The sequence below is a fragment of the Oenanthe melanoleuca genome, chromosome 2, assembly GCF_029582105.1.
Source record: "Oenanthe melanoleuca isolate GR-GAL-2019-014 chromosome 2, OMel1.0, whole genome shotgun sequence".
Taxonomy (NCBI): Eukaryota; Metazoa; Chordata; class Aves; order Passeriformes; family Muscicapidae; genus Oenanthe; species Oenanthe melanoleuca.
In genome coordinates this window covers 12,037,995-12,053,332 of record NC_079335.1, presented here as the reverse complement: position 1 = coordinate 12,053,332, position 15,338 = coordinate 12,037,995, and the positions used below count along the sequence as shown (strand labels likewise).

Below are 15,338 nucleotides of genomic sequence, written 5' to 3'. Positions count from 1 at the left end.
GATAAGCAATCTAATCAGCTTTGCATTGGGTCCCATCTGGAAACAGATTGTTGCCGGAGTACAGCACCACCTGAGAAGCAACCTTCAGGTTCGTTTTGAAGATAATTGTATAGACAAATTCAGGGAGTGTGACTTTGCCTGTGGTAATAAGATCTCTTTATTTTTATTCATAGTTAATTCGTTCAGGCGAGGCGATTTCATGCCAGAATGCAGTCCTCAAACAAGAAGGACGATTGCACTGCCTGTGGCACGCATATGCATGGTGCCTGCCCGGCAGATCGGCTACTGCGACAAAGAGCCATGAACCACCCCAGACATATGGGCAAGATAAGGAAGAGGCTGGAGGATATCAAGAACCAGTCCTCGCAGTTGACAAAAGTGGATTTCAGCCACAACGAAAGCATAAGATTGGCCACCGACGCTTTCTTGGATGGTGGGACAGACTCTTACCTCGAAACTCTAAGCAAAGAGGGTGAGGTGGATTTCCTGTCCTCGGTGGAAGCTCAGTACATTAAGGATAACGCCAGGGAGTCTTATTATGCTCAGGAGTCCCCAGGTGCCGACGGGGCAGCCGCGCCAAAGCAGAACGATGCCGGGTCACTCCCTTCAGGGACCTACTTCCCCACCATTTCTGACAGCGGTGAGTCGGCTCTGCTCCACACATGGATTACAGCGGAGAAGCCCTATTTAAAGGAAAAATCCACCGCCACTGTCTATTTCCAAACAGAGAAGAATAGCAACATTAGAGACATCATACGCCGGTACATCCACAAGACCACTCAGGTATGAGGAGAGAATTGCTGTTCCCTCTGCACTCTGTTGTTTCTTGCCTTTACAAGCTAAGGTGAGCATGGTGTTTAACCCAAAGCAGCCCTGTGCATTGCAGAGTAGCTTTGCTCTAGAAATTGGCTGTGAACAGCCTATTGTTGAACACAGGCAGTGCTCTTTATTTTTTTTTTTTTTAACTCACACCATTTTTTTAATGTTGGTAGCTTAAAAGAAGGCATTCCCTCTTCTCTCTTGTAATGTCCCATTCACCCAGCAGATTGAATGTGCTGTAGAAAGGGCATCTTGGCTCTGTCCTTTCTCATGTACCCCCAGCAGGATGCTTTGATCTGTTCAGACCCTTGCACCATTAATGAGAATTAAGCCTGAGTGAGCTCTCAGCCATTAGGAATTGTTCTAGGAGATTTGTGGGAGATGTGGGTGAAGGGGAAGCCAAAGAAAGGCAAGTATGTTTGGCATGTCAGCAAGGAAGGAAGGAAAAGAGGAAGGAAATTATTCAGCAAATAGACCTTTCATCCCTAATATGTTTCCTGTATCAGTTAAAATGTGATGTGGGCTCCATATGGAGACTGCAGCATAACTTGACATGTGGGAAAGATGCAGATGATGCCTCTGACTGCATACAGGTGATGGAGGCCACAGACGTGCCAGCCACAACCCGAAGCCAGGCTGCCTACACTCCGGGAAAACAGGAACTGAGCAGCTGGAGGGGGGACAGAAAACTGGTGTAATGTGTGTTCTAGCAGCTCTCTTGTTTTCCTGGAAAAAAAAAAAAAAGATGATACTTCAGGGCTGTGTCTACCATCATCAATGAGTTTTGCCCTTATATAAATTCAAAAGAGCAGCAGCAGTTTCAGCCAGGAATGGTCAGGAGCCAAGCCAGGATGCTGCCCAGCACAGACTTCCAAGCCCTCTGGAGCTTTGTGATTGCCTGCAAGGGCTGGTGCTGGTCCTGATATCACAGAGTGTAATGGCAGGGGAGGAGGATTCCCATTGGCACCTGCTCTCTTAAAGCCTACGAATGCTTACCACACCAGGGGAATTACAGATCAGTCATTTTAAGTTGGAAGCATAAAAAAGACACAGAAACAAAAGAAGTGCCTCTGGAATAATAAAATAGGCATCAGGCAAAATATCAACCCAGGCCAATTTTCTGCCCCGGGAAGAGAAAACTTGTATGCAAAAAACTGGGAAATGTAATATAAATCCATGGTGTATGTGACCTTCTTAATAATCTAATTTACATTACAAGAGTGTGCTGAAGCAACAGTAACAGTATAAGTTTGTGAACTGCTTTTTGAGCACAGTTTTCTAATGGCACCAGTTATCAATTAGCATCTGATAAGGTCCATCCTGGATAGCTTAGTATTTGATATATGCATTACAAAATTAAATAACAGAATAAAGACTGTGTTTATGGATGGTCTCAAACTAGAAGGGATTGGCAGAGGATACTACAATTTTAAACACATTGGTGGAATTGGTGCAAATCAGAAAATGAAATTTGGGAAAAAGAAATGAGAAGTACTGAAAGTAAGGGAAAAGTCAGGTGCAGAAATATAAATTGGGAACAGGTGGTGAAGATCAGTACCAGAGAGAATGGTCTGGAGCTGAGGCATTAATAGGAAGTGTGGATGTGAGACATTTGACATAATTGTGCTTACCTAGCCATGGCAAAGCTCTTCCTGAAGCAGCAAGCCTTGGCAGCAGGAGGAAGGTGTGGGATCTTCACTGCTCCACGAATTGTTTGGCTGCCTGAAGGACGCTGGCTGTGCAGGATGTGCCTGCTCTTGTAGGATATCCTCATGGAGGCAAGCTTGCTGCTAGGTGTGGGCATAGGCTTTGGAGTAAGATTCAGAGCAAGCTGGAAGCAATTAGTAAGACAGAGATGCTATGAACTTTGTTTTGATTGGAGGTGATATTGCGTGAGCACAGTTCTCAAAGGTTCCTTCTCCATTCAGAAACAAGCACCTCCTGAAGATAAGTCAGGTAATAGCTGAGCTGAACTGACCCCTTCCATGGCAGATGTCAGACAAGACCAGCACTTTCTAGTATGGAACTGGTTTTATATCACATTTACAGTTCCTTTGATCCACATTGGCTGCAGGCTGTGCATTTAAATAGTTGTCAGGGCTTTTATGCCCAGTCAAGAGACTTTTACAGTGTTCTGCCAGTTGTGCATTGGGGAGCATGGATGTGTGGTCAAATTCCAACAGTTAGTTTATAAATCAGTGTTTTAAAAAAGATGGGGCTGTTGGAGTCTGTCACCCCATCAACAACATCAGGGTGAGGCTTTTCAAAGCCAGGGCTTTCCACGTGTAAGTCATAAAAGAGAAAGCATCATCCAGGTTTTCTTGCTGAATGTGTGTGGGTTATGACACTTATCATTCTGTAATAAGTATTTAAATATATTTCCTAGTGCTGAAATCTCACCTACAAATTCATGTGTCATCTTGGGTTATATATTGTGTGTTATATTGGCTTTATATGAGCAATAAAACAATGAGACAATATGTTTAATCAATTTAGTGATTCAGGCACTTACAGGGAGAAAACCAGAAAAAATATCCACATATAACTGAATATTTGTATTTAGTGGAATATTTTTTAAGCTAGTACACTACATCATAGTGTCCTCATAGCAACCTTATGTAAATTGGCTCTGCTAATGCCTGTTCTCTTTTTCTGTAGGTGTTAGCTATCGTGATGGATGTGTTCACAGACACTGAGATTCTCTGTGACCTCCTGGAGGCAGCTAACAAGCGCATGGTCTTTGTCTACCTGCTGCTCGATCATGGCAGTATAGATCTTTTCTCGGAGATGTGTGACAAGCTGCAAATTCCTGAGGATCTCTTCAAGGTACTGTGGCTTTGTGAAGCTCTTAGGCTGAGAGTTGTCTGCCTAACTGCAGGCACTCTGAGCTAGAAGCATAGTTATGCTAGGGTCAATCCACCTTCTAATTAAAAGGGAGCAAGAGATTCCCTGGGGTAGTGTTAGCACCCCCAGTTCCTCTTTGAAGATGCCTACATTTTCTTGTGGATATTATAGAAAGGTAAGGCATTTTCATTAGGTCCCCAGATGAAACTAATCCTGGCCCTCAAGTCTTAAAACAGGACTTAAATTTCCCTAGTAGAGTTATCTAACATAGGCATTAGAGCTGCTTCTGTTTAATAGCTGTGCAGCAGCTGTGGTCTGGCAGCCACAGGGAGAAGGTGCACAAAACTCTTTTGCATGGCCATAGCTTGATTGCACTGGGTGGTTTCTGATAAAATGTGTTAAAGCTCTTTTAAAGATAACACCTCAAGTTTAGGTGGCTGCTAGTTTAATCTGCTCTCATCTCTGTCAGAGGGAACTGGCTTTAAAAGAACCCCTCTAGGGATTATTTCAGTTGTTGCATGAGATGCTGTAGAGCTCCTATGGCATCTCCCTGGGGATGGGGGTTACTGCAGAGGCCACAGACCTCTGGAATGATCGCTGTGGGCACACAGGAGACCTAAGGGCATCTTACATGCACCAGACACCTGGTTTCCAACAGCTGATTCCATCCCAAATATATAAAGCAGCTGAAATTAATAATGCATGTTCATGAATGTTTGCATGCCTGTAAACCCTCATTCCTAAGGAGAACAAGCCTGTGCTATTTATTCTAAGTCTGCTGCTACAGCACGCAGGCTTCCACAATGTTCTAGTCAAATCCTTGGTGTCACTCATTTACTAAGGCCTTGTTTCTGCAGTGTGTGTATGGACAACAGAGCCAGGGCCTGAAAGGCACTTGCTCAGGTACAAGGACAGTGCAGAGCATCCCACAGCCCAAGCTGACCTGCATCTCCCCTCACATGAGTTCCTGCATCTCCCCTCACATGAGTACCTGCACCTGATCCCGAAGGACAGCATTTGTCTGGGCAGCTCCAGCAGAGCAGCCCGTGTGTCCTTGCAGGCCCAGATGGATTGGAGAAGCAGAGGTTTTGCCCTGCTGTGTGATGGCACAGCCAGTGTAAATTGAGATTGTGCCTGGGGTGTCAGTGGAAGGCAGCTGGCTGCTCCCAGCTATGGACACATCCATGCTCCTTTTGGCTGGGGTAAGGTCAGTTACTGTCACACAGCACAGCTCCACGCAGGTTTATATCCCCAGTGAAACAAGTAATCCCTTGGCAAGTGAGAGACTTTGATGCCTCACTTGGGGGGGTGAGGGGTCGGGGCGGGGCAAGAGCTGGGTGTTCCTCCAGTCCAGGGGTTTTCCAGATGCCTTGAGGTCCCTTCTGGGGTGCCAGAACTGATGCCTTGAAAGGCTGACCTGGAACAGACTAGGCACGGCTAAAGGAATAAAATATGTATTTATTGAAAGGATACACTTTGGGCAGTGCAGGAGCCTGGCTGGGGCTACACCCAAGTCCAATCCAAGACAGATCCCAGTCACGAGAGTTTACACTTTTATAAGTTTTGATTCATCTACATATTGGGGTCAATTATCCAAGCACAGCCCCAGGCTATGAAGTATCAGCCCCCTGGCTTGCCCCCTTTACCTCACCATTGTGTTTTTTGGGTGTCCTTCATTCTCTAGCTAGGAAGGGACTGTTTCATCTACCTATCCTATGAAGAGAACTTACTAACACCTAATATGAAATTTCAGAGTTACACACTAAGCAGCAGAGAATCTGAAAAATATAAAAACTAAAACCCAAGGCATCACCTTGACTAGGTTTTCCCTGGACACAAACCTTCAAATATCACATCTGAGAGTCCATGAAGAAATTTGACTTTGGGGCAGTGAAGAGCTAAAGGCAGTGGGGGAAAAGGGCTCTCCCTGTCTGATTTTTAATTAAAAAGACATGTAATTCACTCAATGTTATTTTTATTTACAGAATATTTCAGTCCGCAGTGTTACTGGAGAGGTTTACTGTGCCAAGTCAGGCAGAAAATTTTCAGGACAAATTCAAGAAAAATTTCTTATCTCTGACTGGAGATATGTGCTGTCTGGATCTTACAGGTGAGATAAGCCATTGCACTTCATGTCTAGGTACTCTTTTATGATTTTTAATACTTCTTTTAATACGAAAAAGTGCCGTGAAAATTTTTGTAAGGTAAGAAGCTTTTGTTTAACAAAAAACACCTCATGTTTTCAAATATGTGCCATTTTACAAAAATTGACTTAACTTGCTTGAAAGCTGCTATTAGTTCTTTATGGAGCATGGGTTTTAATTTAAATGTTCAGAAACTAATATAAACAACTTTGCCAGTGCAGCCCTGGGGCAAAACTAGAAATGTGTACAGCTTAATATTATGTTTTCCTCATTGTTTGGGTTCTCAGGTGTTGTGATCATGAGACATGATACATTTCTGTCTCCCTTGGGATCCCTTAATATAGCATATGTCACTCAGCTTATCTGAGGATTTGTTCTTCATATGACAATTTAGTGATTAAAGGTAAAACAGAAATACTTAGGAGACTGTTTTTCCCTGTGTTTCATATAACAAGTTGGCAGTATATTTCTACATAACTACTGTACCTTCATGTTTTCCCTTTTTAAAATTTTTCTTTCTTTCTTTCTTTGTTTTGTTTGTGCTGCTATAATTATTTCAGGTAGTGGATATAGCATCTCAACAAGTGGATTTTTAAGTTAAATCCTAGATCCTCTGGTCAGGGAATTTCAGGAGTCTCTGAGCTTGTGTCAAATAAATGAAGTTCCTGAGCATCATGGCTACGTAGATATGTTTCACAAATAACCAAGTGTATCCTAGAAATTCTGGTACAACCATACAAGAGGTGATTATTTAATTTAAAGGATGTGATTATTTTTCTTAATCCCAGTTTACAGTTTGGAAGCTTAAATGCCTCTGGTCTGATAAAACTGTCACCAGGAAGTTTAGAGAACTATAGTAATGAAGGAAAAAGTGAATTTTTGGGGATGGGCTGCAGGAGCTGAGATGTACACTAACATGGGCACCCACTCTTCATTTCATTTCCAAATGAACCATCAGACAAAACTTAGTGGAGACAAAACACGCAGAGTTGAGGTTTTTTATTGACTGTTTTTTTTTGTTTTCTTGTTATTTTGGGTGCCTTTTCATCCCTTGCCAAAGATGTGTTGAAATCCAAGAGCAGACTTGTATAGAGTAGAAGTGAAGGATGTGGAGGAGAAGGACAGAACAAGATCTATTTTCTTGGACAAAGGAGCTTCCTTTTGGCTTCTCTTTCAATTTCGAAAAACTAAAAACACCTGAAGTCCTGTGCAGTCACTTCTGTCTTTCTCTACCACTGTTGAATAATCTGAAGTACATTGTCAAACTGTGTAATTCCATATTCAGCACACAAACAGAGGGTGGTGAGGAACAAATGTACTTAAAACCACAAAAAAAAATATTTTACTTCAGCACATTCAGCACCAGTTTGCAATTCACATGGGTTATATCTTGCTACCAGTATGTGGCATTTCTTGCTAGCTCTCACTTCATTAATCTGAAAGATTTTTGTTATGCCTAAATCTTATCCATCAACCTCTTCAGGTATAAACTGAATGATGTTGAGTGAAACAGACTCAAACTCATACAACACTAAATTTCACCAAAGTACTGAGCTCTGCATGCTGTTGTAATAGTGGTGGGGGGAACAGGCTGAGGAAATAAAACAGCCTTTCAGGACATACTCTCAATTTTTATTGCCAGTGTCCATGGTGAGGGGTTAGAGTGTAGTATTTCTTTTAGAATGCAGTATTTCTTTTTGCTGTCCCTGTGTCACTCTATCTCATCCTATGGTAACTGTTATTCAATTTTTTTAATGACTTTGAAATTAGTGCATGAACTCAGCATTCTTAAAGAAGGCAAAATGAAAACAGCAGAAAGCACAGACTTTGATCCCAAGGGACAGCTGAGAATCTCCCTGGCTGCCACTCTGAAAGCCACTGGCCTCATCAGAGTCAGCATCCAACAACTAACACGGACATGCTTTGCCAGGAGCATCAGTTCAGGCGGAGCAGGTTTCTCCCACATAGGTTATCCACCAGCAGCAACACTAACATGCAGGGTAACACAAACCTGAGCCCAGCTGAAAACACCAGTCCATCCTTCCTGCCGTTTGAGGTTCCATGTGTGTTGTGCTGCACATTGCTGCAGCACTGCAAACACAGGGATGAGAACATCCCTACTGAACTGCAGCTCCAGCAATGCAGACAGGACACTCATTGTAAAACAAGTCCAGTGCTGAACAGGAGAGGTGGGATTTGATTGAGACAATCATAAATGAGAGGGTCTGTAACAGGACATAGGACAAAGCCCTGGAAAGATGACTGAGAAGTATCTATCTGTGACTGAATTTTTGATAGTGTTGACCCCAAGCCAGGCATCATTTCTTTGTGCTTTCTCTTCTTTTGATGGGCCTCACCCAAAAAACCTGTGAGAAAAATGATCCCTCTGGGCAGGTGGTAACAATAACAGACTTCTCTGTCCCAAAAGAGCACTCAGAATTGTAAACTAAGGAGCAAAACAAGGCCTAAAACCTAAACAGTGCATTTTATCTTAGAATTAAGCCGATGAAAACCTGCTAAGTCTTTTATGCCAAGTTCTGTTTTGTTCTCCAGCAAAGTGCACAGACTTTAAATTGCTGGAACTGACTACATGACAAGTGCACAAACATTTTTCTAAAATCACAAAGGTCTTACCTCATAATTTTGAGCTGACTCATTTGCTATCAGTTCTTGGAGAATCTCTGGGCTATTCATTTGATCTAACTTTCTCTGTTTACAAGGATTACAGGTAAAATCAGTGATCCACAAACTAGTATCTATCTGTCAGGTATTCCAGGAAGATACATGTGGGAGTAAATTATCAGTATTGGGCAGAACAAGTGTTTTCCTCTGATTTTGTTAAGCTTTTAAAAGCCATTTACAAGTGTAATTGATTTTTTTTTCTGTCTAATTTGCTTTTATAAACCAGGTGTATCTCTAGGACATAAACACGATACTTTAGACCTCAGATATCCTGGAAAAATTGTGTGTATTTTTGTATTTGTTCCTGATCTGTTGTCTCTAACAGTTAGATGAAGGACACACAAAGGTTTAGAGAGCACTGCTTAGTGAATAAAGGATAAATAAAGCAATGTTGAGCTGGCACAGCAGATGCTATGATGAGCACACCCAGCAGGGAGTTAGCTTGCTGTGCTCTTTACCTTGGCTCCCAAGGTTTTGTCCATATTTAAAATGATTTGAACACAGTGGATGAGAAGTACCTGTATTCTGGTAACTTACTGTGTGTTTTCATGTCCAATCATAAAATGTACAGTATAAATTGTATGGGTGTCCAGTGGCATTGAATTCCTGATTTCTTCACTCCTCTCCTTACTCTTGAATCAACACTGTATACCTCAAACCCAACCCTCTTCAGGAATGCTCTGGACAAGCAGATGCAAATTGTCTGTCTTGCTGCCTCAGTATCAGCTCAGGCTGTCAGTCCCACTGAGCTTCACAGGAGTTTTATCAAAACATGACAAGATTTTAAGTGCACACACCTACAGCCAAATCTGGCTCTCAGCAGCCCTTGTAAAAATCCAGCGTAGCTAATAAAGTCACGCAGGAATAACCATGGCAGAGTTTGCCAACACAGAATAACCTCAGGGTTAAATCCACCAGTGCTCTGTATCCTCTGCTGCACAGCTCAAGCCCTGGTCAGTTCAGGGAGTAATTACATTTCATTCTCTCAACTACACTCATTTTATTGGTGCTGCTGCTGCTCAGACATGGCAGCCTGCGCAACACAATCAAGCTGGCTTGTGGTTTTGTAAAAGCACAAATTTATGTTTGCTGAGTGGATTAGGGAAGCACATAAAAGAAAAATAATTTAAAAGCTGTGGGTTATCCTAAGGTGTGTCTCTGAACTACCAGAATTAAAACTATTGTGGTGTTTCTCCTTTACTTTATAGCAAAGTATTACATTTATTTTTGGAAATGCTGTAGGAAATATTTGCAATTTCATTTTCTCTGTAGTGAAGAAAACAAGCATTTGTCAGGTGTGGCGGGTTGTTTTGTGGCGTGGGACGTGACAGGAAGATTGGAGTTTTATGTGTTTCTCTTGACCAATGCAGAAAGCTTATGGAAAAATGAAAACAAAGGATGGTTCTTTTTTCCTAGTCTTTTTCATGTCAGCTGGAGTGGCTGAGAGTTACCAAGTGACATGGCATGCTGCAGGGTACAAGGTACAATTCATGTGTGTGCAGGTAAGATGTGGCAAGACCTGAATTTAAGCATTGTGCATGGAAGAGAGGTCCCCAAGAGAGGGGTCTAAACTCCTTTCCATGGAACAGACACTCATACCTTGGGTATTATCTGACATTTATCCCTGCAGTGGATCTGGATCACCACTCCCTTCAGGAGGTTGCATAACTTTGCAAGGTTTCTTGAAGGTTTTAGAGGCAGCTGCAATAACAAGGATTGATCCAAGTCAAAGAGCACTGATGTGAACTGACCTGAAATTCAACTGCGACACCATCTTCATCCTGTGTTTAGACAAGAAGCTTCAGCAGTAAAACACATTTGCCTTTCACATCACCCCTGCGGGGGACCCGCAGTTCCTGATGGCCGGCGTTCACTCTAACCCTTGCCTTGTCTCTCCTTCCAGCTTCACGTGGCTGTGCGGCCAGGTTCACCGCAACCTCCTCTCCAAGTTCACGGGCCAGGTTGTGGAGCTGTTTGACGAGGAGTTCCGGCACCTGTACGCGCTGTCCAAGCCGGTGCGCGGCCCCAAGACGCCGCCGCGCAGCCTCCCGTTCCTGTTCAGCCGCAGCTGGGCGCCCCCGCGCAGCCTCCCCTACAGCGACCAGGGCAGCGCCAACACCCTGTCCGACTCCTTCAGCAGCCTCTCCGCCGGCAGCACGCACCAGAGCAAGCAGACCCCAAGAACTCTCATGTTCAACAGCAACTTCACCCCCCAGTCCCCTCTCCACCGAGTCAACTCCTTCCACAGCTATGTCTCGTTCACCCCCCCACCTGCACAGAAGGCCATACAGCCTAACTACTACCAGCCACACTACATGGCCGAAAACCCCACAGTGCCCTACAACAACATGAACATTTACAGACCCATAAGGCTCAGGCAAGAGGAACCAAACAGGACAGGGTTAAGCTCATCCTGGAGATGCCTCCACAAAGCTAACCTGTTTGCATAATAACCACCTTGTTTGGAAATGCAAGTAAATGTAGTGAGGACCTGTTTAGCAATCGCTTGTGTACTGATGAATATAGAAATTCTGTATAATACAAATGAGGATGATTTCAAGCCTCTTGTTTTGTTGCTTATGGATGCTTCATTTCCCTGATTAAAAAGCCAAGGCTGCTAATGTGTGAACCTCAGGTGCATCAGGATCCCAGGAAAAACACATCTGAATAATGCTGCTCACAGTGCAACACTGCTGCTGCCTATCACCTGCCCCTGGCGGCATATTTATGTACCAGAAGGACAGTAACTGTTTTTCTTATGTCTCAGCAACTGAAAGGGGGTAAGGCACAGTTTACTACTATGCATTTTTTGCACTTGAATAAGGAGACTGAGGGCTGCTATTTCCATGGCAAACAGAGATGATGCTGGCAGCTGTCATCAAACCTTAATCTTGATTTAGGGGGACTGCCTTCAGGCTGGCAGGGAAGCTCAGCTCCTGCCACAGCAGTGTCTCAGAGCTCTCTCTGCTTGAGGTGCACAGCAAGAATGGTTCCCAAGGATTCTTAGAAAGGGGCCTGGTACCCTGGACATGGCTTGAGACGGACAGTTTGGTTATGGAAGACACTTTACATTCACCATATACTTCCACTGGTCAGCAACACAGCTGTGTCCCAGCACACTTGGTTACAAACCTCCAATCCTACCAGCTCCAGGCAATTTTCCTTATGCAGAGCTGCTGTGAAGGTTCAGACTGATAAATGAAGCTGAGTTAAAGAAGCAAAGTCCTACTCATAACACACCAGGACTGAGTTGCAACTCATTTGGATGGACACATGGATCTTGGAAATCCTTTCTGTGGTCACCTGATTGAACATGAAGTTAGAGATGTTGCAAAAGTTCTTCATGGCCTCTAATTTTTAAAGATAAACTGGATGTCTGTAGTGCCCATGGACTAGAGTTACAAAGGGAGTTACAGAGGTTCAGCAGCTTGAGCCAAACCAGAAAAACTTTCTGTAAGTAATCCATGAAAACTAAGGAAGCTTACTAAGTAAACAAAAGTAAGAAAATTCATGAAACAAAGGATTTCCATCCAAAGTTATCAAGATGTCTGACAGCTGTTGATTTTTTTTTTCCACACCTGCTTTGTATCATCTCTCATCTGCCTCCAACAGAAAACAGAACCCTAAACACACTTGCACTTCTGGCCTGTTTTCCCTGACTTCTCACCTGCTCAAAAAGAAATACAATTTAATTATGTAGACTGTGGATTATGATAATTGTATGCAGGTGAAGAAGGTTTCTGGTCCTTGGAAAAGCAATCATTTTGGAAGCATACCTGTAAAGTTTAAAGAACATTGGGAAAGGTACAGGATGGGCACATCCTGCTCTAGCTTCAGTATGGGTGTTTTAACCGATAATACCAAATTTTGGAGTCCATAATAATCATTATTGCATATAATTGTAAATTCTGTACATAGCAACATTTTTTGGATTCCTTGGGGAGAAGGGAAATTTGATTTTCATTCCTATGATAATTCTATTTCATTATCTGAATATAGCAACCATTCAAATAAAAGAGAAGACTTTTTTCTTCATATTCTCTTGCCTTGTATAACTTATTCAATTCTCTTTCAAAAGCTGAATGAGTCCCGTGCAGTCAAAGCCCAGATGAAGAAGAAACATATTTTGTTTCTTCTGAAATCAACAGGAACAGGATTAAGATGTCCTAACAGACTAATTAAGATTTTCCTTCTAAATGGGGTTCATTTCACTGATCCTGGTGTAGCCCAGCTGGGGTGGTACAGAGGGGAATGTGGGGAGAAGATTGTAGACTTTGATTTCCTCAGGCCACATCCTGTGAAGTCCATGAAGGAGCTCTTTTCACCTCTGCGGGGCAAGACAGTTCATGTACAAGAGTTTTGGAGAAGATAGCTAATGAAAAGTAGATAAGGTTCAAGCTAATAATCCAGAAGTTCCACTGTGAGTTAATTTCAGCTGAATCAGGAAAACAGCTTGTGTTGGTTCAGACAGCATTTCAAGTGAATGAAACGTCAGTTTTGATGGAAAACAAGTCAGTTTACAATTTCAGCAGTGAGTTATGCTAAAAATCCTAACAGGCCCCCACAACTTAGTGATAAAGGAGAACATTTATAGGAAGCTGCAGAAACTGCCACGAAGGCTATGGTAGATGCTGACCTGCCCTGTCCATCTGTGGCAAGAAAAGAGCTCAGATAAACTTGGCTACCACACCATGCACCCTCCTCAGGCCTGAGGATGACAGCAAGCTGAGTGCTGCAGGTGAGTCACTTGAGGGAAGGGATGTTGTCCACGGGAACTGGGCAGGCTGGAGGCCCATGGGAACCCCATGAAGTTCAACAAGGTCAAGGGCAAGGTCCTGCAGCTGGGCTGGGGCAATTCACAGTGCCTGTGCAGTGTGGGGGATGAACAGATTGAGAGCAGCCCTGAGGAGAACCTGGGAATACTGGATGGTTTACTGGACATGAGCTGTCACTGGGCCCATGCAGCCCAAACGTGTCCTGGGCTGCATCCAAAGCCCCGTGGGCAGCAGGGCTGGGGGGATTCTGCCCCTCTGCTCTGCTGAGACCCCACCTGCAGTGCTGCCCCCAGCTCTGGGCACACACCCTGCAAAGGCCACTAATGACCCTCCCCAGTGACTCAGGATCTTATCTGGCCTTTGCCAAGGCTTTGTTGGATTCCCCTGCTGCCCTCCTATTTTGTAGGAAGATTATCTAGGTAGGACTCAAAAGCTTAAATAAATGTAACCTATACTAACCTCCAGATTATTTACAGAAGTGGATTTCTAATTAAAAGTGATTTTTTGGGGATGTTTAGACCTTTTTAGAATAGGAGGACCTGTGGAGGACAGGAGGGGCCTCCAACTGGTCACAGCAAAGCCCAGGAAAAGCCTCAGAGCACTCTGGAGGGCAGTTTAGTCCCCATGTGGGCCTCTACAGAGCCTAACAAAAGCCCCAGGGCTTTCTGGAGGGCAACTCTGCCATGTCAGAGCACCACTGGTAATGACAGCGATGAGGACACTCCTGTCAGGGCTGGATCTGTGCATGTCCTCACCATGGGGAGCAGAGAGCAGGCAAGTGCCAACTGCCCAAGGGACTGTTATGCACCAGGAAAGGATGTTTTGCAGGGCATCAGGAACCCACAGCTGTCCTGTTCACACCCTGGAACTAAGCTGGATGAATAGGCTAGGCTTGGCCTGGCTAGGGCTTTCCAGAGTGTCCCCATGGCTCTTACCCAGCCAGAACTAGCCCTGCAGGTCTTCCAGCTGGTGTCCAGTGAGCAAGTGCTGCCCATTAAGTGGTTTGGAATGTGCATCCTGGTGCCCAGACACACAACTCCCACCGGATCCCACCAGCAATTGCTGCTCACACTGGAGGCACCCAGAGGAGCCTGTGCTCAAGGACATTCCCTGTGCTTGCTGCCTGTGAACCTGGGAGCATTTCAGTGATTGTTTCTTCCACAGGCTGCTTCCAGTCACCTGGGACTTCACCTGACTTCCATGACTTCAGATATGGAGAATGGCTTGGCAACTACACCAGCAATTCCCTCAGGACTCTAGGACACATCTCACCAGGTCCCACAGACCTAGGTATGTTCAGGTGCTCTCGACCCTGATCTTCTCTTACAGTAGGAGGGATTTTGCTTCCCCAGTCCCTGCCTTGAGAGCCATCGACTCAAGAGGCATAAGAGAGGTTGCCAGTGAAAACTGAGGAAGAAATTAATTGAATACCTCAGCCTTCTCCATGCCCATTGTTATCAGTTTGCCAGTTCTTCCACAGACTGCTTTTTTTTTTTTTTTTTCCTTTTCTTTGTGAGACAGACAGTTCCCTGGTCACCCTGTTACTCCTCCTAGAAAACAAAGACAGTCTAGGTGTTACTCCTCTCTCAACCACTGCATACCATACTCCTCATTTTCCAGGACCCTCACTAGGCCTGCCAACTCACCTCCATTCCTGGGGAGGTGATATAGCAACAGATCTTGGAAATTATTTCCAGCTTGTCCTGTGATGGACAAGAAGGTGATGAGGAATAGAGAACAGGGATTTGCCGGATGAAGCCGTTCTGCTTTACAATGTATCATATAGGAGGCAGGAAGGCCAACTGACACATACCAAGAGAACCTCCCCAGTGCTCAGAGGGTCTCCCCTCCAGCATGACAGCCACTCATCTTGACACAGAATTACATCCAGCTTGATGGGAGTCCTGAAGTACTGTCAATTTTCTTCCAGTTTTCCAGAATTTCTGTCCCCAGTGAACCCCATTTTATCTTACCTATTGAACCCCCTGATGGCTGATGTGTCAGTACCTTCCCAAGGGAGTGTGGATCCTGCAAGGACAATTGGGTGAACTCACAGTACTGGCTGTGTCATATG

At 44.2% G+C, this 15,338-nt stretch overlaps 1 protein-coding gene across 1 annotated transcript; it reads left to right on the top strand.

The window, feature by feature from the left end:
- On the top strand, positions 1–12,341 carry FAM83A (family with sequence similarity 83 member A). Its single transcript, XM_056484441.1, has 5 exons — positions 1–88; positions 174–783; positions 3,478–3,645; positions 5,649–5,773; positions 10,393–12,341. Exons 2-5 carry the CDS (start codon positions 208–210, stop codon positions 10,937–10,939), a joined length of 1,416 nt encoding a protein of 471 aa, XP_056340416.1. The 5' UTR covers positions 1–88; positions 174–207; the 3' UTR covers positions 10,940–12,341.
- The last annotated feature ends 2,997 nt before the right edge of the window (positions 12,342–15,338 follow it).